General features: G+C 39.7%; 2 protein-coding genes across 7 annotated transcripts in view; one reads left to right on the top strand and one right to left on the bottom strand.

Annotated features, from left to right (window-relative positions):
• SMPX (small muscle protein X-linked) overlaps nucleotides 1-9,614 on the bottom strand; it is a 40,833-nt gene extending 31,219 nt beyond the window's left edge. For 4 of the 6 annotated variants that reach the window (XM_068999868.1, XM_068999917.1, XM_068999808.1 and 1 more), the window contains exons 1-3: nucleotides 9,468-9,614; nucleotides 5,888-5,947; nucleotides 340-429 (exon numbers count right to left, since the gene is read on the bottom strand). In XM_068999868.1, coding sequence (XP_068855969.1) covers nucleotides 340-429; nucleotides 5,888-5,926 — 129 coding nt within the window. In that variant the 5' untranslated portion in view covers nucleotides 5,927-5,947; nucleotides 9,468-9,614. Of the gene's footprint in view, nucleotides 1-339; nucleotides 430-5,887; nucleotides 5,948-9,447 lie in introns of all 6 variants that reach the window. The other 2 variants (XM_068999947.1, XM_068999668.1) reach the window with 2 other exon arrangements.
• An 11,269-nt stretch (nucleotides 9,615-20,883) lies between these two features.
• MBTPS2 (membrane bound transcription factor peptidase, site 2) overlaps nucleotides 20,884-26,431 on the top strand; it is a 40,114-nt gene continuing 34,566 nt past the window's right edge. Inside the window, exons 1-2 of the mRNA XM_068999410.1 lie at nucleotides 20,884-21,115; nucleotides 26,004-26,152. Of these exons, the coding sequence (XP_068855511.1) occupies nucleotides 21,041-21,115; nucleotides 26,004-26,152 (224 nt within the window). The 5' untranslated portion in view covers nucleotides 20,884-21,040. The remainder of the gene's footprint in view (nucleotides 21,116-26,003; nucleotides 26,153-26,431) is intronic.

Genomic DNA, 26,431 nt, shown 5'->3' with positions numbered 1-26,431 from the left:
GCTTTTCCTGCTGTATCTCACCAGGTCCTATCTAGACAAATGCTGCTAGGGAAATCCTGACTCTCTCTCCTGACAGCAGGTATTATCCCGCTGTGGAAGCAGAGCTACACACCTTTGAAACAGTTTATATTCCTATAGGTTCCTTGGCACCCAAAGCAGAACTATTTATACATGAAGTGTTAGTAAGTGGCCATTTATTTCCATGAAATATCAGTGCATGTTCAACTGTGGTACCTAAGATTGGTATGCAGAGCTTTAAGATCACTTTAAAAGCTTTCTTCCATTTCATGGCAGGGATTCGCCTTGGAAAAAAAAAATCAAAAAATCTTTTTTGCTTACCTCCTCCACTTCTTCAGGTGTAAATTCTTTTCTTTTATGAGGGTGGCCTGCACCAGGTCGAAATGCTCCCATTGGGATGTTAATGTTAGCCTGTGAGAAGGAAATTGTGATGTATATAATAGTGACTGATAAATAAAGATACAGTTGATAAATAGCAAAACTTGAAAGGAGTGGGACAAGCAGATAGACATTATCATGGTTTCCAAGCACTTATGCCTTCAATGTATGCACATCACACCACTCCTGGGAAAGAGAAGTGCTTTCATCTCCATTCTAAAGACAGAAAGTAAAAAACAAACTAGAAAGTGAAGTACTGCATTTTAGACTAATGTTTCCTGATTTCACTGGACTTTAAAAAAATGAGTACTGGACACTAAAGCGTCTTTAGGCACCTGGGTCTGCTTCAGTTTGGTCAAGGTCAAACAGAAAGAGAGTGCCAAAAGCAACATTTAAGTGTAAATCACACAAATCTTTCAATAACACCTGATCACTGGACCACTATCCATTCTCCAATGACACCAGTTTTCACCTCACTTAATCACAGGTAGCTTAGAAGGGGAGCCTGCCCTGAGTCAGCTTAAGCCATAAGTGTTTAAAATGTGATTTTACCAACAAAATTTACCCACGGGTGCTACAAACTGCGAATAGTTGAACCAGCTCCAACACTGGGCAGACAACTGGTCCCTGGCTTCAGCAAACTTCCTCCAGAATGATACCCACACAACTGCATCAATCTGATCTTTTAACTAGGGCAGAAAGCCAGTAGCCATAATGTAACTGGGGCTGATAATAGATATCTTAAAAATAAAGATTTTGGGGAATAGAATGGCACAAAACACTGCTTAGGAAAGAACATCTGGAAAGTATCCATTTCCAAATGTGACCCAGCCCAGATTATTTTAAAAGTCAAACGGCATGATCAACTAAATGCACAGTTTATACTTATTCTTATCTCGTGATCTCAGAAGAGAAGCTGCTCCTAGGAAATGTCATCAAAATACCATGGCTCCCACTGGTAAAACCAGGGGGTGAATTGGTAATGCTACGGAGCAGAAGCAGAGAACCTTCTAACAGCGAGCTCTGTTCTTGTCCTTTACCATCTGACTGATCTGCACTAAATGGAGATGAATAATCTCGTCCTTCTGCTCAAGTTATGGTCTTGCAGATCATGCCCCACTTGGGCAACCACAGGAAAACAGCCCACGGTTTTCAGTAACAACTGTTCTGACAGCTGTAATCAAATGACAAGCAAATTAAGAATCCATCTGCCAAGAAATGAGTACTTTTCCCTGTATTCTACTTACCTGTTTCCCATTATCTTATTTATGCAAGATGATGCTGTAATTTCAGCAGGGCTGCCAAATAACTGCAGGGTTACAGGAAACCAGGTATTTGTTTCATAAACCTTTTTCACTGAGCATTAGTTTAGATATCATGAAACTTTTCACCTGCACTTCATAAGTTCCCAGGAAAAAGGGCATTTTCAGTCTCACAGTTCTTAACTCATCATTTCATTTATGGGTGGAAAAAACCAGCTTTGCCATTTCTAATTTTAAGTTACTGCCCCGCCAAGTGCTGGTATCTCCAGACAGCTTCAATATTTGGACTGGAAACTTCTCTGCAAATTACAGCTAGCATGGTCATACAAGTTTGCAGAGTTGAAAATTTAAGAGATATCTCTCCTTTTGGTGCTCATCCTGAACTTGGACATTCCTTCCCCTTGGAGATAGTCAAAGCAGAAGCCAGCCCCCCATGGCACACTACAGCCCTTGCATGTCCCACCATGATTGACAGCTCAATGTGACTAAAAGTGGTTCAGAAAACAAAAATGAACCTCTAAGTTCCAGGCTGCTAATTAAATTCAATAAACCACTCTTTGGTCTGCTTCAGCACTTTCCCAGTAATCTGTGTCACACAAAAGCAGTTTGCACTTTGTTATCTGCAGTAAGGACATTCATGTCAGAGTGAGGGCAAGAAATACACAGTCATGACATAATAACTTGGTAAAATGAGCATCCTTTGAGACATAGTTAAAAACTGTCTGGATCTGATAACATATTCTGTAAATTAAAATATTTCCAGTATAAAATGAAAGTATGACATTTCCAAACAATTCTGAGCAGAGGTACCAAAGTCCTGAGCTGCAAATCTCTCTTAATCCAATGCTGGTTCTGTCTCTCAGACGAGCAGCTGTGTAATGAGTGGGCCAAATTCTGTACACCAGCATAGTTCTGCAAAGACTCATGCTGTGATCAGCACAAGTTCACAATTTTGTTTTAAAAATACGTTTCAAGGCTTTTGTCGCCTGCAAGCTGAGATGGAGATATAACCCCTGGGGATCTCCCTCCAGTAAAATGCTAAATAGGAAATTTTCTGTTCCAGACTTCTGAAATCCTAAATTATATTTGCTTTAGACAGACTTTCTAGGTCTGATTGTTATGTTTAACCATCCTACTTATGAAAACGACTGAGTTTGCCTCTTCCTTTGTTCGAAAGGCCTACCATATTGTGTGCCATTGCAGTTCTTGTAATGAGTAGGTAGGTATGTGCACTGATGTACTCTACCAGGGTCATTCTGAATAAACCAAAGGAAAAATACCTGTAAAAATGACATACTAATATATTGCTATTCTCTAACTGGTATTTAGAGAATTTTTTTGTGTGTTCTTCTTTCTGTTTAATAGAGAGAGGGTGTTCAGATTAGGCTACAACTGATGAAGCTGTGCATGACTTGAGGACTGTTATGGGTAAGTCGTTCATAGCATCACAGCCATTCCTGGCTGTCCAGATGGATGACTGAGTAATCTGGAAAGACACTTTTGTATAGACATATTTAATTTAAAAAAAATTTAAAAAAAGGAAAGAGAGAGAGAGAAAGAGAGAAAAAGACAGAAAGAAAAGAAAGAAAAGAAAAAGAAAGGAAGAAAGAAAGAGAGAAAGAGAGAGAAAGAGAGAGAGAAAGAGAGAGAAAGAAAGAAAGAAAGAAAGAAAGAAAGAAAGAAAGAAAGAAAGAAAGAAAGAAAGAAAGAAAGAAAGAAGAGAAAGAGAAAGAGAAAGAGAAAGAGAAAGAGAAAGAGAAAGAGAAAGAGAAAGAGAAAGAGAAAGAGAAAGAGAAAGAAAGAGAAAGAAAGAATAAAGAAAGAAGCTGTAGAGAAAACTGAATGAAATCCAGAAACAACCAACCAAAACAACAGCAACAAAAACCCCAGGAATCTCCTCAGCCTTACGTCTGGGGAAAGCCAAGAGTGTTTAAAGATAGAATAATTTTCAGTCAGAGCTGTTCACAGCCTTTTACACACTGAGAAGGGGAGCGATGCCTTAAGAGGCCTTGTAGAAACAGAGACTAGACAGGAGTACGCAAATAAAGGTAGGTATTTATTTGAAAGGCCTTCAAAGGTACCCCCTGGGGGGTGAGAGGTTTTTGCCAAGATGGACCCCAAGATGGACCCCAAGTCAGGAGTTCTTCCCACTTTTATAGGTTTGGTTCATTTGCATATCAGGGTTAATTCTCCAATTAAAGCTTCAGTTAATGATGTAATTTCCCCAAGCTTTCCCCCCCTTTAGAGGCTTTTGGTTTATACTTCTTGGGCCTAGGATGGCCTGAGTGTCCTTGGAGAGCAAGCCTGGAGAGGCTTTGTTATGTCTACCTAGCATGAGAGAGCAGAAATTAACAGGCTACAAGAAACTTCAGAGTTACACACTGGGCAGCACAGGATTTGAAAAATATGAAAGTTAAAACCTAAGGTATCAGGAGGTCAGCAGTTGTTTAAAGGAATTAACAGTACTTTGGTACTACTCTTGGGAACCAGTTGCTGCCTTTAACTCTCACACATCTAGTAGCTATTGGCAAGTGAACATTTTTGTCTACATCTCATACAGTCAGAAAAAAGACATTTCAGACACAGAACACCAGAAATGCTTCAGTTAGTTAGGTGCCATTACATTCCCATTGCTGCAGCATGATGTACATTCTCCAGGGCACATCAGTCCTATTATACCACCACACAATAGCAAAGGATCATAATATATGAATCACAGTGTAAAAAAGTAATGCGACATTTTGTTCTTAGAGTGCTCAAAGCGTAAAAAGCATCAATTCAAGTGCAAGTCTCCCTACTAGAATCACCTTTGACAAAATGCTTAATAGATATATTTTAAAATTTGTGCTGTAATTTTTTCTCATGATTCAAATTACCTTCATAAAAATTAAATTTTCTTAAAATATTAAACTTAGTGCTTAAATTTAAAGCATTTTTAAATGAACAACCTAGGAACATTGTTTACATTTAGAAGTTGGAAAGTCATCCTAAAAATAAAATGCAGCCTATCATTACATCTTTAAGAAAAAAATGTAAACCAATTAATTCCTTAAAAATGTTTGTATGTGCCTATGGAGTTTAAATGTAAAATGGAAATAAATATTTTTGAGCTATCAAATGTCTATATATTTTCATTAGTCATACAAACATTTCTATAGCCACTGTAAAAGAGACATGAAAATTTGAACTGAGTGAAATCAATATTCTGGCAAAATGGCAAAATTTTTCTAATTTCTACAGAATTAGAGTACAGTAGTTTGCATGCCTGTTTCAGTAGAATTGATGATGATAAAGAGAATCTGCATTTTTTCAGTGCCTTGCATCTTCAGTATGCTGCCTAGCCCCTGGGTAATTAATCTTGATACTCCGATCTTTGCATTAGTATTATCTCAAGGCAACAGAGAACAGAGCAGACTTTAGAAATTCCATTTTGTGTTTCTTAGGTAAGGCAACTGAACTCATGGCAAAATTTCTCTGGAAGTGCATTTTACGAAATACATGAGAACTCTGTAAGACTCTTCAGTTCAGAAGACATTTTGGCCTCTTGACAAGAATCATTGATAACATGAACTAAACACATTCTTCATGACACTACTTCATTATGATGTTGGGATAATTCTCTAGCTGTTTATTTTACAAGTATGCAACAATCTACTTCATCCTTATAATCATATACCATTGAAGAGGTTTGTGAGAAACAAGAATCTTTCAAATTAAAAGATCAACATTTCTCTCATTTTACTTTGGCTTTTAAATAAAATGCTTCTTAATTATTCAAAGTTGAGGGGTTTTCTCCTTAAGGAATGTAGACATAAAAAACTTCACCATACCCATGCCATCTTTTTAGCCTATAATTCTCCCAGTATTACATCAGCTTTGTGGAAAATCTAATGGTTACAGGAATTATTTTAACTTAACAGTTATGCAGATGCATTACCATGTTTTGCTTAGATGATCCTCCAATAGGCATAACCTAACACTGGAAAGACTGTGCAAACAAGTGATTAATGAACTTACCTGATCCAGTTTTTTTATCAGCTCAGAACAAATGATGATCTCCAGGTCACACTTTTTCAGTGCTTTCATGTCTACTAAGTTTTTCACTTTAACAGAATAACCCCAGCTAGGACTCCTATGGTGCTTTGTCCAAGTAAAAATGCAGTCTGCCAAGCAATGGAGATTGAGATCTATCATTTCATTATATTAAAAACATAAATACTGTCTCTTACCTGAATGGCTTTGACATGTGATGCTGGTTGTTTTGACATTTTTATGACAGAGGCTTATCCCTGCAAGCAAAATTGGAAAGTGTTACAGGCTCTGACATTCTGATAGCTATGGAAGATAAGCTAGAACTTAACCCACGCTGCCTCTTGACAGGCATCCATTTCATCTGCCCAGCTCCTGTTTCCATCTCAGTTTCCAAGTTGCTTAGTTATTCCTTCTGAATATCAGAAGGAGACAGAACACCTGAGCTTCTCCAATTAATCTTTCATAGCCACAAATGAAGCTATCTCTTTCACATTAAAAACAATAATGAGTAGAGATAAGGAATCTCTCAAACCTTAACAGCACTGTAAAATGAGTAAGAATTAAGGGAAGCATTTGAGGATAGACAATGTATGATTAGCCCTGTCACAGTATGTATGTGGGAATTATTAGAACTTTCAGTTTAAGCATAAATAAAATAAAGCATAACTTGTTAGGAAGTATTGATAAATGCAGACATAACCATTTTCTGACTCACAAATCCTTGCAAACCTTTAATACCTGTGGACTGAAAGTGATCAAGATGGTCAAATGGAAAAATTCTCCTTGACAATTGCTAGTGCACAAAGTAGCCCCTCCTCAAAGCTTTAGATCATATAGATTCATCAATTTTCTTTAGCAATAAGATCAAAAATAACATATTTTTCCATATAATTTTGTGCAGGTGGAGAAATATGGACTGATACAGTATTAATATACAATAGCAAATGGAAATACATCAAAGTAAAAAGAAAGAAATTTTATTAGCAGATTATTTGAAACACCATCTTAGCCTTTTATTCTCTCACTGGGAAGTTAGATTTTAACTGGACTAGACTTTCATCAAAGTCTAGTTATTTAGCTACTATAATATAAAGTAAGGTAGTAATTCTAAAAGCTGAGAAATTATTTCACCAGAGAAATTAATTCACTGATCACCACAAACTACAGCACATTTTTTATACTGTATTTAACCTGAGATAGGAAGGGAAGTAATGAGAATAGAAATAAATGATATAGGAGAGAATAGTAAAATTACACTGAGAAATTTAAAGTGTGTCAAAGACTTGGGTACTCCAAAGAGTGTAACTATCACATGAGGCAGTATCAAAAAAAAAAAAAAAAAAAAGATTAATTGTAGGTTGGCTTCAACTTGGAATATGAGCCTGATTGTATTGCTGGGACTGACTGGAAGACCCTCTCCTGCATATTCTCACATCGGTTTTAAATCTGTGTACAGTGCTGAGCAGAATTAAAAGTACAAATGACCTGCCATTAGAGGTCTCCCTCTGATCACACCCTCAGGTGCAAAAAGTGCTGTCCAAACCAACATAGCATTCCATCAGAGGACAATCATGGTCATAAATTGTTTTGGGTTTAAATTGCTTCCACTGAATTAATAAATCAGAAAAAATCCCACTGTGCAAAATAAAACCAGCATTCTTTCAATGAGTTTTATATTGTGGTTTTACATATACAATCTCAAAATGAGAGGGAGTTTAAAACACTTTAGAATTCACTTTAGGGGATGCAATCTCGGCCACTGACCTTCATGACAAAATTCAAACAAATTTCAGAAACACAAAAGGATTTACTACACTCCTTTCTTTTTGAAAATCTTTATATGCGTATAAATAACTGTTCTGTTGACCAGTGACCGTATTCCAAAATAAACAAAAAACAATCCCCCAAATGATTGGGAAGATAGGACTCATAATACTGAATGTTCAATTAATTTTTCTTATCAACTTTTCATCTTTCTAATCAGAATGAAAAATGGAAACAAAAGCACAGGAAAAACAACATTAAACATTTTAAAACACAGTGGAACTACTTCCCAAGCACTGTTACAAAGAAATTCTTGCTAAGATGAACTTCATCTTGCATGCCCGTGCATTGCAAAAACAGCCATACAAGCCTCTTGGGCCACTTAGAGATAAATGGCAAGGATTTACCCTGAACCTCAGCTTTAAAACAAGCACAGCAGTAGTGCTCCTCAGCGAGGTGCTCTGGGTTCATAAGCAGTCAGTGTTCAAAATTACTGCAATCAGACACCAGTTCCTAAAGATGGATGCATGATACAATTGTGTAGGACTGCTTTTGGAGGAGGTGATTTTCCTACCAGACCGTGCTGTCCTCATTACCGCCAGAGAAATCAGGACAACAGCACACTACTGAGTAAAAATAGATCTCTGGCTCTTTCCCCTTGCCTCCCTTCCCTGAATTTCCTTACAGAGCAATACTGACCATCAATCACAGGAAAATAGACCTTAGATTACAGAAGTATCCATTACAGAAGTGATTAGATAATTTTTATAAATTCCTTTGTTCTTTCACCATGTGTCTCAGAGAGAGTCAAGAGTGCTGCACTGATTGTATTAAGTTATTTCTGGTATTCCAATCAGCTCCGCAAACTTGAAAAAATCCCACTTCACCCTTATTTCCACAACAGGATTTCACATCTCTGGCAAGCAGAGAAACGCAGACAGGCAGCCTGTATTCCCCGGTGTCTTTTTGGCCACCCCACACCTTACCTTTTACCTTTTATGGGCTGCATGCTGAGCCAAACTTAGAAAGCAGTGGCAATGTTAGCTCAATCTGGAGCTGGTTTATGGCAGACTTCCCTTGCAAATTCCCTTGATTTGCAGTGAAAGTACTCATGAGCAGGACTACTTGTGAAATATAGGACTACTGCAGTGAAATAAATGAGTGTTTTGGAGCAAAACTTTGTAAAACAAAGGAACCTATCTTCTGTCTCTCTGCTAAAAATAATTTCTGACAGGGCTGCAGCAAGATAATAAGCTGATTTATTCAATTTGCTTTAAATACGATGAGATATCATAATGCCATCTTTTGTAATGCACACAAGAGATGTACACAGACAACAGCAAGAGCCCTCCCCCTGCCCCAGCTGGAAACTGTCCTCTCCCCCTGCCACATGCACGGCATCAAGCACAATGGGTATTTTGGAGACAGAACTGCAGTGTATTATCTTATTAAAAGGCTTTGACAGGAACTACACTATCCAGCCAGTACAATGAAAGAATAGAAACCCCTACCCTGCAGCTTTCAGCCTGTTACATGAAAACTTACTGTAAGCTCTAGACAAATGTGGTCACATTTTCTGTAATACATCACAATAATCTTCGCTACAGTTGCCTGTTAAGAATAGTGAAAGAAACCTCTCTTACATCAAAACCATAATGTAATATTTCACTAACTATAACAAACATAGAGAAAACAACAATCATCTTCCTATGTACTACAGTATTCAAGCTCATACACAGTTCCTATGAATCACGAGGTATTTAAGTGACTTTCTGTTCAAAATCTTTAAAGATCCCCACAGACTATGAAGCAATAGCAATCTGCTCTGAATACTCTGAAACACTGCACGAGACATTAAAATAGGCAGAAACCCGCAACTATTGTAGTAAACTCAGAGCACTTACTAAAGAGTTTTCATAAGGGTCTTTCAAGACTTTAATTGACCCCTTCAAGATTAGCTAATTTATTTACTTATACAAAAAAAGTTCCAAACCGTCAAGTGAGTATGCACACCTCCTTTTGATGCTGAAAGAGGTACCTTCTTCTACCAGCTGAGGTATTGACTGTGACCCTTTTAATGTGTCTGAAATAGCTCCGATGCTTTCAGCCTGGACGGCACTGAGTGCTGCTCCAGGCTGGAGCGGGACTCAGCAGAGGAGCGAAGTGTAAAAGGGAATTCCTGTCATAGCTTCCAGTTGTTCTTCCTAAATATAGAGTTTGATTCACCCTGTAACTTGGTCCCCTGTGGCACTTGACCATGGTAAAGCAGGGCTCAACTGTCAAGCAGGCGGTGTTGAAGGAACACACCTTTAGGTCCTTTTCCTGCCCTCCCTCTCCCTGTCATTCCAGGCTTTTCCCAAGTGCCAGGCATACAGCGGTAGTAGGTAATGCACAACTCCTCCCATGGCATTTGGGGCAGTGTGTGCCTGCCTACGCCACACTGGAGAAGGAAATAATTATGGAGACGTAATTATGAAGAAGTCACCTCGGAGGAACTATCTAGGGGAGGTGAATGACACACCAACGTGACCGTATTGCTGCTGCTTTGGGAGCAAGCTCACACAGCAGCTGCCCTGGGGTGCTGGCAGAGCCTTCCCCCATGCAGGACAGCCCTGCTCACAGGGGAGGGCTCCAGAGCATGCGAGGCCATAGCGACCAGCTGGTGAGCCTGTAGGCATGGGGATGAAAAAAGCCAAAGGAAGAGTGCGTGTGTGTGTGTGTGTGTGTGTGTGTGTGAATCACACAGTTGTGCTCGTGCTGGCTGGAGTATTGTCTTAGTGAGGGCTATTGATGGAGATCTCAAAAGTTGTGTGTGGGGCATATCCTGAGGTTTCTACTTCCAGAAGCACAGATTCCTGGTCATCTGTGCATCTTCACAAGAATGAATTTCCCTCGTCCTCACTCCGCTGCTGTACCTGTTCTCCACCAGAACCACACCAGTAATGCTGACAAGAGCAGCATCCTTATGAGCAATACTGTACTAGCCACTTGCTACTGCTACTTGCCACTTTCAGGAGAACAACAACTTTCAAAATTAGTGCTAAAGACATTTATCAAAGAATCACAGAATCATAGGAGTTGCTTTGGAAGGAACCTTAAAGATCATCTAGCTCCAACACCCCTGCCCTGTGCAGGGAACCTTCCACTAGACCATGTTACTCATCAAGACCATCCAGCCTGGTCTTGAACACCTCCAGAGATAGGGAGTCCACAACCTCTCAACCTGTCCCAGTGCCTCTCCACCTTCACAGCAAACAACATCTTCCTAATACCTAATCTAAACCTGCACTCCTTCAGTTTGAAGCCATTCCCCCTTGTCCTATCACTACAAGCCCTTGTGAAAAGTCCCTCTCCAGCCCTCTCCTCTTGTAGCCAACTTTATGTACTGAAAGGCTGCTAGAAGGTCACACCACAGCCTTCTCTTCTCCAAGCCAAACAGGTCAAATTCTCTCAGCCTGTCTTCATGAAAGAGGTGCTTTAGCTCACTGATCAACTTAGAGACTCTTCCGTGGACTTGTTCCAACAGGTCCACATCTTTCTTATGCTGGGCACTCCAGACCTGTATGTAGTGCTCCAGGTGGGATATCACAAGAGCAGAGTAGAGCAGGAGAATCACCTCCTCAGTCTGCTGGTCACACCCTTTTTGATGCATCCCAGGATGTGCTTGCCTTTTCTGGGCTGCAAGGGCAAGGGCACATTGCAAGGGCACATTGCCAAGTCATACTGAGCTTTTTGCCTGCAAACACCCCCAAGCCTTTCTTCCCAGGGCTGCTCTCAATCCACTCATCCAGCCTATACTTGTGCTTAGGATTGCTCCAATTCAGGTCCTTACACCTGGCCTTGCTGAACTTCAGTAGGTTTGCACAGGCTCATCTCTCAAGCCTGTCAAGGTCCCCCTGGGTGGCAACTAGTTGTAACAACTCATGGCTGGGATAGTGATTTCAGAGAGGATCTCCCTTGACTTTAACTCATTTGATCACTGACTCTTTTCATTTCAAGTATCTCAGAGAGGAAGATGACCAAGCAGGCTGCTTCATTAAGCCTGACTCACTCTCCACTGCCCTCTTTCCCAAAAATGCTGTTATCTGGAAGCTGATAAAGCTGATGACTTGTCCTGGGAGATTGCTGACTCCTTATAGCCACCCCCTTCCCAAGCCACCACAACCAGATGGACAACTCAGAACTAGGTGCATAACATGCATTTGTGTAGGTCAGGACTGATGGATGTACATATAGCAATAAGCTCAGTCCAAGGAGACCCCTTGGACTATTCCTCAGTAAGGCCGATTATGGCTGTTGTCAAACACTTTGAGGCATGAGAGGACTACTGCACTTGAAACGTGGTGGAGGTCGCAACAGGGCTCACAGAGCTGTTCTTTGGCTAGAATAGAGGCATCTGCAGTCAGTCTAAGGGCCTGCCTTCCAAGTGGTCGAGACCACATTAAAACAAAGCCAGAATCAGGTGAGTGACTTTACATATCTCCTTCTGAAGGTTCATGTTTACAACAAAAGTACCAGAAGGCAATGGAAGAGGCAATGTGTTTTTGTAACATGGTCTTGTACCTTATTTCAGTTTATATTACAATAGTAATATTACAAACTAGCTCTTGAACACAGAGTTCTTTTTTCCATGTGTTGTTAATTTAGCAAAGGTAGGCCATTGTTTAGATTTTACAATCTTCAGCTTGCAAATATGCCTAAGAAATACCAGCTCAACACTGCTCCCTTCAAAAAATTTTCATAGCAGTGACAAGTAATAGTCTTAGTGATGTGTAAACAGGAAAAGAGTCTGTCACCTACCTAACACCCAGTAACCATCACACCTGAATTGTATTAAATTGTGGAGATAAAAGGAGTAAACTCAAATTTTATCACTAATATCATAAAATGCAGATCTGAGTAGATTTTGAAGGGGAAAATAGTCACTCAGCATTATTTTGCAGCATATCATTGCCGTTGAATAACCTCTAGGATGCACAGCCCCATGACTTGCAGAGTCATCTGTTAAATACACACAGCAGATGAACTTGTAAGTAAATAATGAGGCATAAGTGCATTTCAGATGATGGATTGTCTGGCAAGTTAGGCCTTGTACATTGACACACATGGCATAAAATTATTATGTCTTGTGTACAGAGATACAACAGACATAGTAGAAATGCATTTATGTGAAGTATAAAATCCCAATATAGTTAAAAATAGACTTCTGTGGCATTGGTAGAAGCTTGTCTAATTAATATGCTTCCTGGCACAACTTACTAGTTTTGAAAGTGAAGCTGATGGTTAACAGAAATGTGTATGTGTCTTGCTTCTCCACTGAGATATTTCACTGCATAATGTCAGAACTGTTTTTTAAACCTGTCACTACTTAATACACTTACGTAAATGTTTTGCTTTTTGAGAAACCTCATGAGCACAGACAAAACTTCCCTGAGCATCCCAAAAGAATTTTTTTCTATTGTAGCCCACAACGTTTTAGTGGAATGCAAACAGTGTAATACAGTTGAAAATTCAAGTCCACACATAAGAAGTCACAACCTCAGCTCACTTGAAGTAAGACTTCTTTAAAGTAAAAAGCTAAAAAATATATTTCTGGAGTTTTGCTTTAAATTACCATGTAGTAGCAAGATATTATAGACCTTTAGCAATGCAAAACTTTGCTTCTCTGTCTTAATCTTGACTACATAAATTACAGTTTTTTATCAGGTAAGAATAGTGGGTCCACGATACTAAATATTTGGCTAATTAATTCCTATCTTTACATTCATTTGAATTTTTTGATAAAGAATATGAAAACCAAAGTTGCAGTGTAACCAGTATAACTATTCTTTTCATTCAACACACCTAAATTACTGACTAAGATCTAAAACAAGAAACCTGCTATCAGACAGATTTATCAGAGGACTAATGCAGAGGATAGTGAAAAAAACCCCAAACTCACCACCATTTTCTAATTCACTCAGATTTTATTTGTATTTTTGGGCTCTCTCCCCTTAGTAAAAATGCATCCATGCAACAATGACTTGGCACATAGGCTTGATAAAAGGCAGAGCCTTTTAGCAATGGCACCCAGTCACATGCAGTCAGACAGAACTACAGAAATTTAAAATACAGTGGAGCTACCAATTTTCCCAGGCATCACAAACCATTCCTATGCTTGGTTTTAACAGAAAACAACTTCGAATCCTAGCTTGCAGAAAGAGTATCAAACCTCAGTGATTTTGTCAGAAGAAAAATTGTTTGAGGAAGTATCATCTACTGGTTGTTTACTTCTCTCCATTTTGCCCAATCTTTATTTCTTAATATCAAGAAAAAAATCAAGAACTTGCTCTTGAGTTTCTACTTGTATAGTTATGCCAACAACAATAACATCAAGTTATTTAAATAATGAATGACATAAAATAGCATGCAAAAATGTTTGTCTAATAAGCAGGAAATCAATAAAATACAAATTTAAAATAGCTTATTTTGTTTCTGTGGCATTTCTAGGCTACTAAATAATAATTAAATACCAGCATGCTCTCTTTCTTTTCCACAGGAAAGCATGATGATTATTATCACAGACTGTTCCATAGAGAAATAATTAGTCTTGTATTAAGGAGATGGTCTCGTTAAAGGCGCGCAGTGACCTTGCTCTGAATTTCAGAGTTACAGAATCATTAATAGTGTTGTTAGCATCATCTACGAATTTGTAGTAACTTCTGAAAACTGCCCTATGAATATAACCCATACAAATTCTAGAACATCATAGCTTTGACCACTATTACCCAAAAGCCATACTCTCTGTTCCTTTGTATTGTGTAAAACTTCTAGTTACCTAAATGTTTTTGGTAACTGAAATATGATGATGATCATAATGATGATGACGATGATGATGATGATGATGTACAAGCAACAAATTTGTTTCAGCTTTAACCAGTGTATCTGGCAGAGCTGATAACATAAGAAAGAGCAAGGCTAATGGCAGATTTTGAATATGAAATTTAAATTACATGCTGATTTTTGTAAACATCCTGTCTACTGTAACGATTCACAATTATTTGGAAAAGAAACAAAAGCATGACACTGCACCATGAGATACTGTTCTCAGCAAGCAATTTTGACAAAATAGGAACTGACAATCACCGTCTGAACTTTTAACAGAGAGACTACTAATTGTTTTCACAAATCAGAATAATTCAAGTAATCATGTACTATCTTTTTCAATCCCATCACACACTTATTTTGATGATGCCCATCCCCATCAGTTGATCATCAGCTGTGCACTAGTATATTTTGTCAGATTAAGACCTTACCTGACTGCAGCAAGGCATTTTGCTGTTGACTCAACCCAGAGATACATATGAGAACTAGGTACAGATACACCAGAGGACCTGGGGACTCAGCACCACAGAAAGTAATTTATTTATCTTTTGTAATAAACCATGACAAAAAATTGCAGCTATGGTCCCTCTGTTAGCACAATCATCTCTAGTCTAACAAAGAGAACAGTGACTAAATTCTGATGATTTCTCATCTGAATGGCATATTGAGAGGAAAGAAATACATGTTTGAGACATGAAAGATCTGTCTGGTAGAAAGATGCACCCAGAACAAGTAAGATAGGAAATGGGCAGGAGCAGAATTTCAAGGACATTATAAAAAATTATTGCCTTTAGATAAAAAATTACCAAACTCAAGGACAACTGCACCAACCTGCTGAATTATATGTGATTTATCAGTTGCTATCTTTGGTTTGTACCTGCTGAACAGAAAATAAAAGACAAAGATGGTTAAATCATGGGTGTGAAGATTTTCAAAGTTTGAATCAATATCAGGGCACTTTCCTTAGTTCTCAAGAGTCATAAGGAAAAAATCCTTACCTTTTCACAGCTCCAAAGGTCTGAAAAAAATAAGGGCATTAAGAAGGAATGCTCTCTATGGTGAACACATGAATAAATCTACTAGTTATACCTACCCATCAAGTAGTCAAACATGACCTCTATTGAACCTTATTTTTATTAAATCAAATCTGCTACAGGAACATTCTTCAATTATCTGAGGCCTCTGCCATACAAATACTGCAGATTTTCAGAGAGAAATTGCCAAAAGAATTCAGTGTTAGCACAGAAAGACAATTCCTCCCACTGCTCCACTGGGCATTGATGTTTTCCAATAAAGTATCAGATCTCCAGGACTAAAAAGTGTTTCTCCTAGGAAATTACATGAAGGAGTTTTTAAAATCGTCACATCTCACTTTACACCCATATGAATTAGAGTTGTGGACAGGCAGTATCTTCTATACAAGGATAGAAACAAGTCTGGAAAAATAAACTGTATTAAGCTGTTTCACTCTGTCTCCTCTGGCTGTGCAACACAGGGGTGGCTCTTCAAAGCACAGTTCAGTTCTCAAGATCTGGAACTAAAAGTGATGCTTGAAAATAATTTGTCTTGGAAATTACTTTTGAGAACTGCAGACTGCTCTGTGTTTCCTTTGCCCACCAGCTCTTGGTGAGGTGCTGGCCATTATCTTTATGCTCTGACTAGAGTATCCATGAAGATGTTCACAGCTTTATTGCAGCCAACTCTCAAACTATTTATTTTTATTAGTAAGGAAGGAAATGTTCTTAGCTTAGGCTCCTAACATAAAGTGGTCTCTGTAAGGCAAACCCACTCTTTCGTCATGGATAGTTCTGGTGCTCTGGCTGACAAGGGGCAGAGTGGATTTGTAGTACTGGGACACCACTTAAAATTAGTTTATCCACTGTGTGCAGGGCTGTGCAATCACAAAGCTTCTCACCTCTGTCCTTGAGGTAGAACAAAATCAGTGCTGGTTTAACTGAGTACCATGCTGCATGATGAAGCAATTCAGGAGCTGCTTCAGCCATCTGTACAGTCCAAGTGGACACTTACGGGGATATCCTCACCGGTTCATCCTGTGCAAGACATTCCTATTGTTAGAACAGCCAAGTATCACACATGCATAGATGAATCCAACTGGATGGGGCCCTGAGCAGCCTGGTCTAGGGGAAGGTGTCCTGCCCATGGTGGGGGACTGAAACTAGATGGTCTTTAAGGCCCCTCCCAACCCAACCCTATCTATGCTTCCATGAGCACAAATGCTTCAGGCTTTAACAGCCTATGAAATTATGAACTACAGACTACTTTGTCTCAAACTGTTACCTCACTTTGACTTGTTCATGCTAAGGGCACTTCTTTTCCTAGGGTTTAAGGCTGCCCTACAGGTTTGGGGTTAAAAGTCGATAGGTTTAACGCTATCATGTCCATTTATTTCAGTAAGCATGAAACAATACCTGTTAGACTGAAACTATTCTATTTATTTTGCATTCTGCAGTAGAATAAGGGGATTGTGTCCATAGGAACTTCACAGGTAATTTAAAGCAGAAAAATCCCCCAAGCCTTGAAACAATTGTTTGATATTATGCACTTTTATGCTCTCCTCCTTCACCGACTAAGCCCTTTATTTCCTGTAATTTAGGTAAACTCACTTACATGTATAGACTTTTAAAGTTGTAAAGGGCTCCCAACATAAGAGCTAATGCTGAATAGCTGTTCTCCAGTAGATCTTCCATGCTTTTCCTCATTCATAACTTCTAAATGCTTACAGAGGATACAAGCAAGACCATAATCTAAAATGGGTAGTATAAGCCTGAAACTAGTATTCCTCTGGAAATGTATTCCAGAATAATATTCAAGCCACATGTCTCAAGTTTCACCATTTCCTTTGCTTTTCTTTAAAGTCTGATACTTACTTCTCCTTGGAGCGCAACAGCTTTAGAGGAACCTCTTTTAGATGTAATTCCAGCTGAGATTTGCCTAACAGAGTTAACAGATGGGTAAAGGCTGCAAACTGACAGCAAATAAGAAAAACCTATCATTTGTTTTGCTATAGACCAACACCATGAAACTACTGCTGAAAAAGCATGTATGACTACTGTACACTCTGCAGAATAATCTAGTAAAGGCGTGTTTCTAGGAACACTTGTGCTTCTCCTTTACCTATGCTTTCATATGGGTAGTGACTTTAGAAAAAATGTCATTTGTTTTAAGAATCGAAATCCCACCTTTCCAGCAAGTGTTTTTGGTAACCAGGTTAAATACTGCAAACAAATCCTGAACCTTAACAGAGTATTTTGACCTCATTTCTATTTAAATAAAGCTAGACTGTTTCATACTGTAATTGGAACATGAAAACACCCAAACCAATAAAATTGTGTAACATTCTGCTCTTATGTTTTTTAAGCAGAGCAAAGATGAAAGGATTTTTTTATTTTCTTGTGTGAGTTTCAGTTTAAAAGATCATACATATAACATATCTCCATAATTCCCATTACCTGTTTCTCCCCTATACAGAGATTTTTTTATACAGTAATATTAGTAAGATAATGAAAACATATAAACATATTTTTCCTTCATACTTTTACAACCAATACTACACACATCTCTGTAGTGTGCCAGTCTCTGTATGTCTCCTTTTGTGTCTCATATTTCTTTATTCTGATCTCTATTTCCTCCAGAAGCAATCTCCTACCCTGCAGAAGTGCTTAATGAACCATCTATTTCATCTTTACCCGTGGATTCCTTCTTTCATGTATTCTAGTCTGTACTTTAAATTCTAGTCTGTACTTTAAATAAAGCTAGGCTTGGAGGCTCATTCTGGAAACATTCACGTACTCTGTGAAACCACCCCTTCACTTTAAGCTACACTGGCACATAACCATTTGCAGAGTCACGTTTTATCCCAGCTGTCCTTTCCTGTCCTTAGCCCATCTCCATGCCCAACCATCTAGAGATGAAGACTACTCAGAACATATCTAAAAACCCCATTTTCTTTCCCTGAGGCTCAAACACTTATCCAATCAATTCAGGTTCTGATTGTAGTGTCTTCAAACTGACAAAATTTACAACCTCTCCTCGACAAAATCAACATCTTAGCTGATTTTAGGTCTGAGCCTGTGATGAACTGCAATTGGGTACAATTTCCCTGAAACCCTGCAAACCCCTCTAACATCAGGGTTTTTGATGGTGCTGTTCAGGCTAGTTCTATTTCTATTTTGCAATGTGTCTTCTATGGTAACATCTGAATAATCACATATCTACTTCAATAACAGATCAAAGTTGAAGAGATTAATTATTAGACATACTGATAATTAATCTTAAGATAGATATATTTACCATGTCTACAAAAAGATACCTATCATATTAAATCACTAATTGAATTTGATAATATCTTAATTACTGTATTATTAGCAGATAAATTATTTCAATCACTAACTGAATTTGGTAATATCTTAATTACTGTATTATTAACAGGTTTGGTTTGGTATTTACTTGAAAAATTATATTTAATTAGTAGTATTGCTTATGAGTATATTTTTTCGGTCTAACCTTTTTGCATGGACTTAGATACTCTTGAATGATGATTGATCTTTAACCTTTTCCAACAATCTTTGATGCTTGCCCTGCTGAGGTCCGCCCATGCCCTCCCCTGCTGCACCCCTCAGCTGTGACCCCTGAAGCTCTGATAGCTGAACTGCTCCATAACAGCGTGTGGACACTGTGCACTCATGTGGTTACTGCGGGGCATTCTGCTCTGGCCACTGCTCCAGCTTAATATCTGGCTCTAAGTAAAACCAAGCAGGGGTAAAATGTGTATCGGTATCTGTGCTACCTCCTGAACCATTTTAAAGTGGAAATCTTTGATCCTGAATACCTTTATTTTTAAAACGCAACCACTCCACGTAACACTTCACAGTCCACAACAATTTAATTCATGGGAACAAGGATAAACTTTGCCTCTCTGCCATGGGCAAAGCATCTGCTCAAATTACCCAAGTCAGAACTCTGGGGCTGGCAGTCACTCAGAATATCCATCTTCTGCGTTCTAGAAAATTCTTACTTTTGTTTGTTTTCTGGAGATAAACTTTCCAGCAATAAAATATAGACTGTGTTTTTTATTTTCACTCCTTTTTTAGTTGCACTTCCAATTTCTATGAAAACTCAACAAAATTCAAGTCTGTATTTTTATTGTACACTGAATATAGAAGTGAAAATACAATAATGCTACAAAACCTGTTTATCAACTGGTTCATTTAAACACATCCATTTTAGTTTGCTTTATTTCAGTAAGGGTACGACACTAGTTAATGTACTTGTGTTCTCAACTGTTTGAATGCAATTCCTCTCCACTGCTTCTGAAGACCACCACTGCTTTAGAGTCTGTATATTTATATTAAGTTCACGTTGGACTATGGAACAACTTCAGTTTTCAGCTAATAAGGTGTAGAATAAAACATATTTGCATAATTTCTCAATGATTTGCTGAATTTGTTAGACTGGGAACCAGTGCAGAAAAAAATCATTATCAGATCTCAACATTCTGTGACTGTTTATAACTCCTTTTAGATGCTGGGCACATCTCAAAGTCATCTATGTCAGTGCATAAACTCAAATTCCATTGCATGCAGGGCTGGATGCACTTCCTGTAATTAGTCAGCTTTTGTGTCCAAATGAAGGTCTTTCCAAAGTTCTCAAAAGGCATCAGTCAGCACGAACAGCTTCCATCAAAAAGTAGGGCTGTTAGGATGATAGAAAATCTAAACGTAGGGGGAAGACAATCCCTGAGTTGAAATGAAAGACAGAGAAATTCAGCAAACAGAACAAGTGAAAGCCAGCATCGACTACTAGTTCAATTACTGCTCTGCACCTGCAAGTGCCAACGATGAGAGACTGCCCAGGGCTGTTTTCTCTCACTTGCTCTAGAAGTCAAACAAGTAAAAAATGCTTCCTCCTCCTTTCCTTAGTTTTTGTATCTGACGCCACACGGCACAGAATATCCCTTTGGTTAATTTGGGCCAGCTGTCCCAGCTGTATCCTCTTCCAGGATCTTGCCCACCCCCAGCCCACTGGTGGGGAGAATGTTGGAGAGACAAGTGTTGAAGCTGTGCAAAAACCCCGGTGTGTTATCAGCATCTTTGTAGGTACCCCAGAAAGACGTGAGGCTGCTGTGGGAAATGAACTCCGTGTCAGCCAGATCCAATACCGGCACACGGTCGGAGAATTAGCAGACAGTGGCCTGGGAAGGAAACACTTTCACAAGCAGCCTCAAGCAATGATTTTACTGTGCAACGAGGTGGGTGCTGAATTTCTGACAGAACGTCACCAGTTAAAGGGAATCTTGTTCCTCTCTCGTTACTGAAGCGTTCCCACAACCGGCTTTGATCTTGCCACCACAAACGACTTTTATTCTCCCGCGCATTTTCCGGATCGTCGTCAATGGCTCCTCCGCAAAGAACCCGCTGGGCGCCGCCGTTGGGGTAAATTCAGCCAAGGGCGGAGGAAGTGTCCCAGCCCCCGCCCGCCCTCAGCCTCCGCCCGCCCTCAGCCCAGCCCCGCCCCGCGCCCCTCCCGCCCCCACTGCGCACGCGCCGCGCCCTAACGACCCCGTGACGTCATGCCGCCACCTGCCCTCGCTCGACGCGCTGCCCGGAAGCGTCCGCCCGGGCAGTAGAGCCGATCGGAGAAAGGTTCCGGGCAGGTTGCGTTCCGGGGCTGCCCCGCTGAGGCGCGGCCCGGCCCGGCCCGCGATGATCCCGGTGCCGGTGGTGGTGACCGTGCTGGGCGGGTGGTGCGCCGTGTACCTGGCGGACACGCTGCTCAAGGTGAGGGCCGAGGGCGCAGAGCCCGACGGGGCCGGGAGGAGGCAGAAGCAGTCCCGTTCCCCACCCCGCCGAGAGCCCCCGGCGGCCCCGGGGCCCCGCTGCCGTGCCCGGGCTGGCGGAGGGGCCGCCGCCCTGCCCGGGCCTGCTGCGCTCTCTCGGGCTGCTGAGGCGATCCGTGGCCCAGACGCGCCTCCCCGCCCGCGGCCGGGCCCAGGCAGCGCCTGTTTTGCTTCCGCCCGGCGCTGGGTTCAAAACGCCTCCCAGGAGATTGCACGGGCTTCGGTCTGTGTTAAAGGACCAAATCTGCCGAAAGTTAAGGAAGACAGCTTTTAATCTACTGCTTCAGCAGTTCCGTGGCATTTTAATGTGCTATCTGGAGTTTAATTGTTATTATACTTAAAAAACCTAAAAGGCAACCTTCTAAGTTTGCGGTGTGGAGTATGTGCCTTATAATGATGATTTTTCTAAAAATGTAAAAATTAATGCATATTTATTTCTTTTGAATGTCTTTCGTTCTAGTAAGAAAAATAAGTTGAGACAGAACTCGATACAATTACTTTTTTTAAGAAATAAATTTTGATCCTTGGAGAATATTAGAAGGCTTGTCCTTTTCCTCTTGATGTAGGGGGGAAGGTTTAAAGAGAAAATACACCAAGACATAATTTGTTATATCTGGGATGCATCCGTGCATTGCTCAAGTTTCATTAAGTGGTGTGGCATTGTTTTGATTTTTTTTTTAAAGATTCAGAGGTATGATTTTTAGGACATGACTGAAATTGCAAAGAATGCTTGCAAAGTAAACTGTGTGTTGGTTAAATATGAGAGAGAACAAAATGAAAGGTTTGATCTGTGATTCTTAATGTTGCAGTCCAGGAGCTGCATCTGTTTCTGTCAACACAGATAAGACATAGTGATATGAAAGTAAAACATGTTCATTTTGTCACTCCTGTAAACTATAGGAAGAAATACAAGAAAATTCAGGTGCTGAGAAAACTCGGAAAAGTGTCTCCCCCTACAGCTAACTGGAGAGCAAATGTAGCTCTGTAAATCATGAGAGCTGTTAATTGCAAAATATTAGTCTATGCATAATGACAATAACAAATACAGTCATTTACCTGAAGACTTCTCAAATTTTCTTACAGCAAGTCTGTGTTAAGTATTTGGAAAAAAAATACAGAGTTGTTTTGAAACGCATTAGAAGATTGGCCAGGTACCAGAAGAACGTGCTGTGACTGCAGTGAGAAACACCAGGAAGGTCAGCCAGGAGGCTGCTTCTCTTGGCAGCAGCTTTGTGTCTGGTGAAGAATCTTGGGCTGTGAAGCAAGAACTGAGCTCAGGTACCAGACCTGTTGTGCCATGATGCTGAGATGATTTGCATCTCTGAGATTCTGAAGATCTCTTTCTGCATGAGACCATAAAATAATTCTCTTTTGTAAGTAAGGAGAGCCACTGCATTTCTTGCAGCAGCAAGGGAGGAAAAAAACCCCTACATTGCAGCCTACTTAATGCCTGATTTATGTTGAAAAAGAAGGGGGAATGCCTAGAATTCTACAGCAAGCATGAGAGTCCAGGAGTTAAATTCTAATTCTGATCTTTTAACAAAGTTGTCCAAGGTTATTAATCATCAGGAATTACGTGGGAGCTGTTGAGTTTCAGTGAACTTACTGGTGGATCTCATGTTGTACATCTCAATCGTAGGTTTTACTGTGAGTACCACAGTCGAATAGAATCTGGATTAAATAACCAGACTTATGTAATTAGGAAACTCAGGTTGCTTGTTTTTCTGCTGATACTGTAAATCTCCTACCACAGTCACAGCCCAAGGCTGCTAGCAACCACAGCAAAAGGCAGGCCCTGTTTCAACCTCAGATCACTTTGAGTGTAATTACACCAAGAGGATGTACAGAGCATGAGTGAAGGGTAACATAGCAGCACTTTGCCGTGCGCGTTCCTGTTGATATTTTTGGTGAGAGAAGGATGCGTGCTGTAACTTGCAGTTAGTGTTTATTCTGTAAACCTGTTCAATGTCTTTTGCTTAGTTTGTTACCTTACTGGTTTTGTTCAGATTTTAGATATTTTATTTGGCAGTCTGACTCTTAGGCTACAGTATAGGAAGTATAACTGTGTATAAATGTATTTTTGCCCAGATAAATCCACATATTATTGTATTGCTAGAATTAAAAGATATACTTGTGTTAGGAAACTAAAGCTATACCTAATCAAACTGGAATTTGGGATGTTAAGTCCCTCTTGTTGCTCCTCGTTTTACCACTGCCGCCAACGTTTTCACTGAAGCTTGGATTCTGTAAGAGGGAATCACTCAGATCCCTAAATTCCTTCTCCCCAGCATCCTAAGTCATCACATTTCATTCTGCCTGAAGGATCAGGAATGAGGGAAGAGTAGAAGGTTGTCCCTCCTTCTGCTGTGAGAAATGCTGGATGTGTTAGACACATTCAATCAAGGTTGGCTCTCAGCTTTTGAGATCAGGACGCTGAAGTGATTCAGAGCTCTTGAACAGATTTTGTCAGTAAAGAAGAATGTAAGGGACTCCTGCTTTCTGGCACATACCAGTGGAGCTCCTGGAGTATTTAGCAGATGTCTAGTATTTTGAAGGCTTGCATAAATAAATAGGTATTGCTTTTATAGTAAGACTAATATAGCAAAGATCACCTAGATCTTGAAGAAACACAGCCAAGGCCTGTGTGAGGGCAGCTTGAAATGAAGCACACCAGGCGTGAGGGTGTGTGTATAATGTGATCCCACTGGATCAGGACAGAAGGAGAAAAAGTTTTCAAAGAGCTTTTTAGTGTATTTTGCTAAGGATTGCAGTCATTTAGTGATCATGAATAATGTTTTCACAACTTATGAGGAAAATACAAAAGGAAAACTTTTGGTACCTTTCTTTTCCACATTTGACAACTGTATGGTCAGTGATTCCATATTTCTCATGGAAAACTTCATATTTGTTTATGTCTTGCTAATACAGTGGGGCTGTGATGTTGTTAGAATGAATTTGAAGGAATGACTTTGTGGCATTTCTAGGGAAAAAGAGTGGGGTTTGCATGTAATAAAAGGAACACATTTTCAAGTGCCAAGTCAATGTATTTTTACATTGACAACACTTACATGATTAACTTTCTTAGAGTAATGTATTAGGGTGGTTTTGAGTTTTTTTTGACTGAATGAATAGGATGGGGTTTTTTAATTCACAAGAGAGTTTCTCATGTCAGAGGTATGTAATGATGTATGTATTTTTGTTCTTAATTATCTCGTAGATTATATGAGGAGGTCTTTTTCTTGGTTTCCTTGGCTTATGTTTCACTAATTGTGTGCAAGTCTAATAATTTTTGTGATCTCTTCTGTTGAAATTAGCAAAAAGCTGATCTGATTGTGGACACTAAACTTAGGGTGTCATAGGGAGTGAGTGGTGTTGATGGGAATGCATTACAGTGAAAATTTCTGTTGGTGTCCTCAGCTGATGGAAGAAAAATGTGGCTGAAATCAGTAGGGTGAAGAAGAAGGAAGTGATGCAGAAATATATAGGCAGAAAGAATAAATGGTATAATAGGTGATACATGAACAGTGACTCAAGTAAACGGGTCTCACATCTGAGGAAATTTGTTACTTAAAATAAACTTTTAGTGTTCAAGTTTTAATTAATTTGACAAAATGAGAAAAGCTGTTAATGCAGTTGTGCAACATGAGATCCTCAACCCCCACCAGCACTGTGGTGCAGGGCAGGAGGAATGCAAGGAATTGGCAAGTTCTAAATTTGTTCAAAGAGCCACAGACAACAGCCAGAAACTTGTGAAGCTCCTCATGGGGGAGGAGAAGGGAGCCTGTTGTGAATGACACATTCCGGATGTCTTCAGTAGGTGCTGCTGCTCGTAGGGAGCCTTGGGAACAATGCTCCAGTTCAGAAAGCTCCAAAGACTTGTCTGGATTGTGTCAGAAACACTCCTGCCTTTGGAACTGCCCCATGTCAGGAGGCTCAAAGCTCATGTGTGCTTTTCCTGAGCTCTGAGTTCCTCTTTCTCCTCCAAGGAAAGCATTCCTTCATCTGGGTTTCTGACACAAGTTTCCATGAGGCAGCTGACTAAAGCCTATTGAGAGTGCAGGCGCCATATAATGTAAAGTTAGCAATTGCAAAACCCATGTCTATTGGTCTGTAATTCGAGATAATTCTGCAGATAAGTATTCATCGTGTGGTTTACAGGTCACATTTCTCATCAAGAGAAATCTTTGGAAGTACTAGAAGTATCTTGAAATGCTGGGAAGTTACTATAGTGAAATTGCTCTTGCAGTACAGGTTGATAACTTTAAATTCCTTGTGGTTCTTTGTTAGCACGATCTGATATTTCAGACCCTCTTTAAGCATAGTTAATTGTGTTTGAAAAATGACTTCGTTTTTATCCTTGCTAACAGGTATCTGCAATACTGAGCCGTATCTCACCTGTATTAGAAAGTTGTTTTCAGCTGAAGACAAAAGAAGCATTTTTCATTATTGTCGTTCTTAGAATGTTTATTGGAATATAATTGCATGTCGAAAGAATACCATCAACAGTCTGTAGCCTTCCAACCAGAAAGTAGAATTACTGAAAGTGATTTAACACTAGGAAAGATGATGTAAGATCTTGTTTGTCAGATAACTCTGGATACCCGATCTCTCTCACAAACCTACAGTTGTTGCAAATGACATAAAAACAGTGGCATAACTTTTTCGTGTTACGTCACACCTACCTATATGTCAAAATGTAAATAATGTGTAGGACATTCATCTGAAGTCATACATCTGTTTTTATATAAACAGATCACATTTACTGCTTGGTCACATTACAAAATCTTCCTAGAATGTTTTGGTTAAACTGGTTTTCCATTGCTTTTCAGTCCTCCAACTCTCTGAAGGCATCGTACGAGGAGTGGCTGCTGACGTACGGCTTGAGCATCTCTCCCTTCCACCTGCGGTGGCAAACAGCTCTCTTCAACCGCCAGTTCTACAGCTGGGGGAGATGGAGACCCAGATTTCTCTACTTATGGTATAAATTCAGTGTCTTTTTTCTTCTGTCAAATACAGAGTCAACAACTGAACCACATTAGTGCCTTTCAGCATTAGAAGGGCAGTGAATAGACATGGTTATTTTAATAGGCTAATGATAAAACCAATTAGAGTGGTTGCCCTAATTGTTCTGTGCCAGTGTAAGTCTTTCTCCTCTGCTAAAAAATACATAGTTGTAACACAGGTAGCATATTGAGATACTATAAAACTAGAAATCCTTAAACTGTTTTTACCTGTGGTTTGAACTATGCGTAGTTCT

The sequence above is a fragment of the Aphelocoma coerulescens genome, chromosome 1 (assembly GCF_041296385.1).
Source record: "Aphelocoma coerulescens isolate FSJ_1873_10779 chromosome 1, UR_Acoe_1.0, whole genome shotgun sequence".
Classification (NCBI taxonomy): domain Eukaryota; kingdom Metazoa; phylum Chordata; class Aves; order Passeriformes; family Corvidae; genus Aphelocoma; species Aphelocoma coerulescens.
This window is presented reverse-complemented; position numbering and strand designations above follow the sequence as displayed.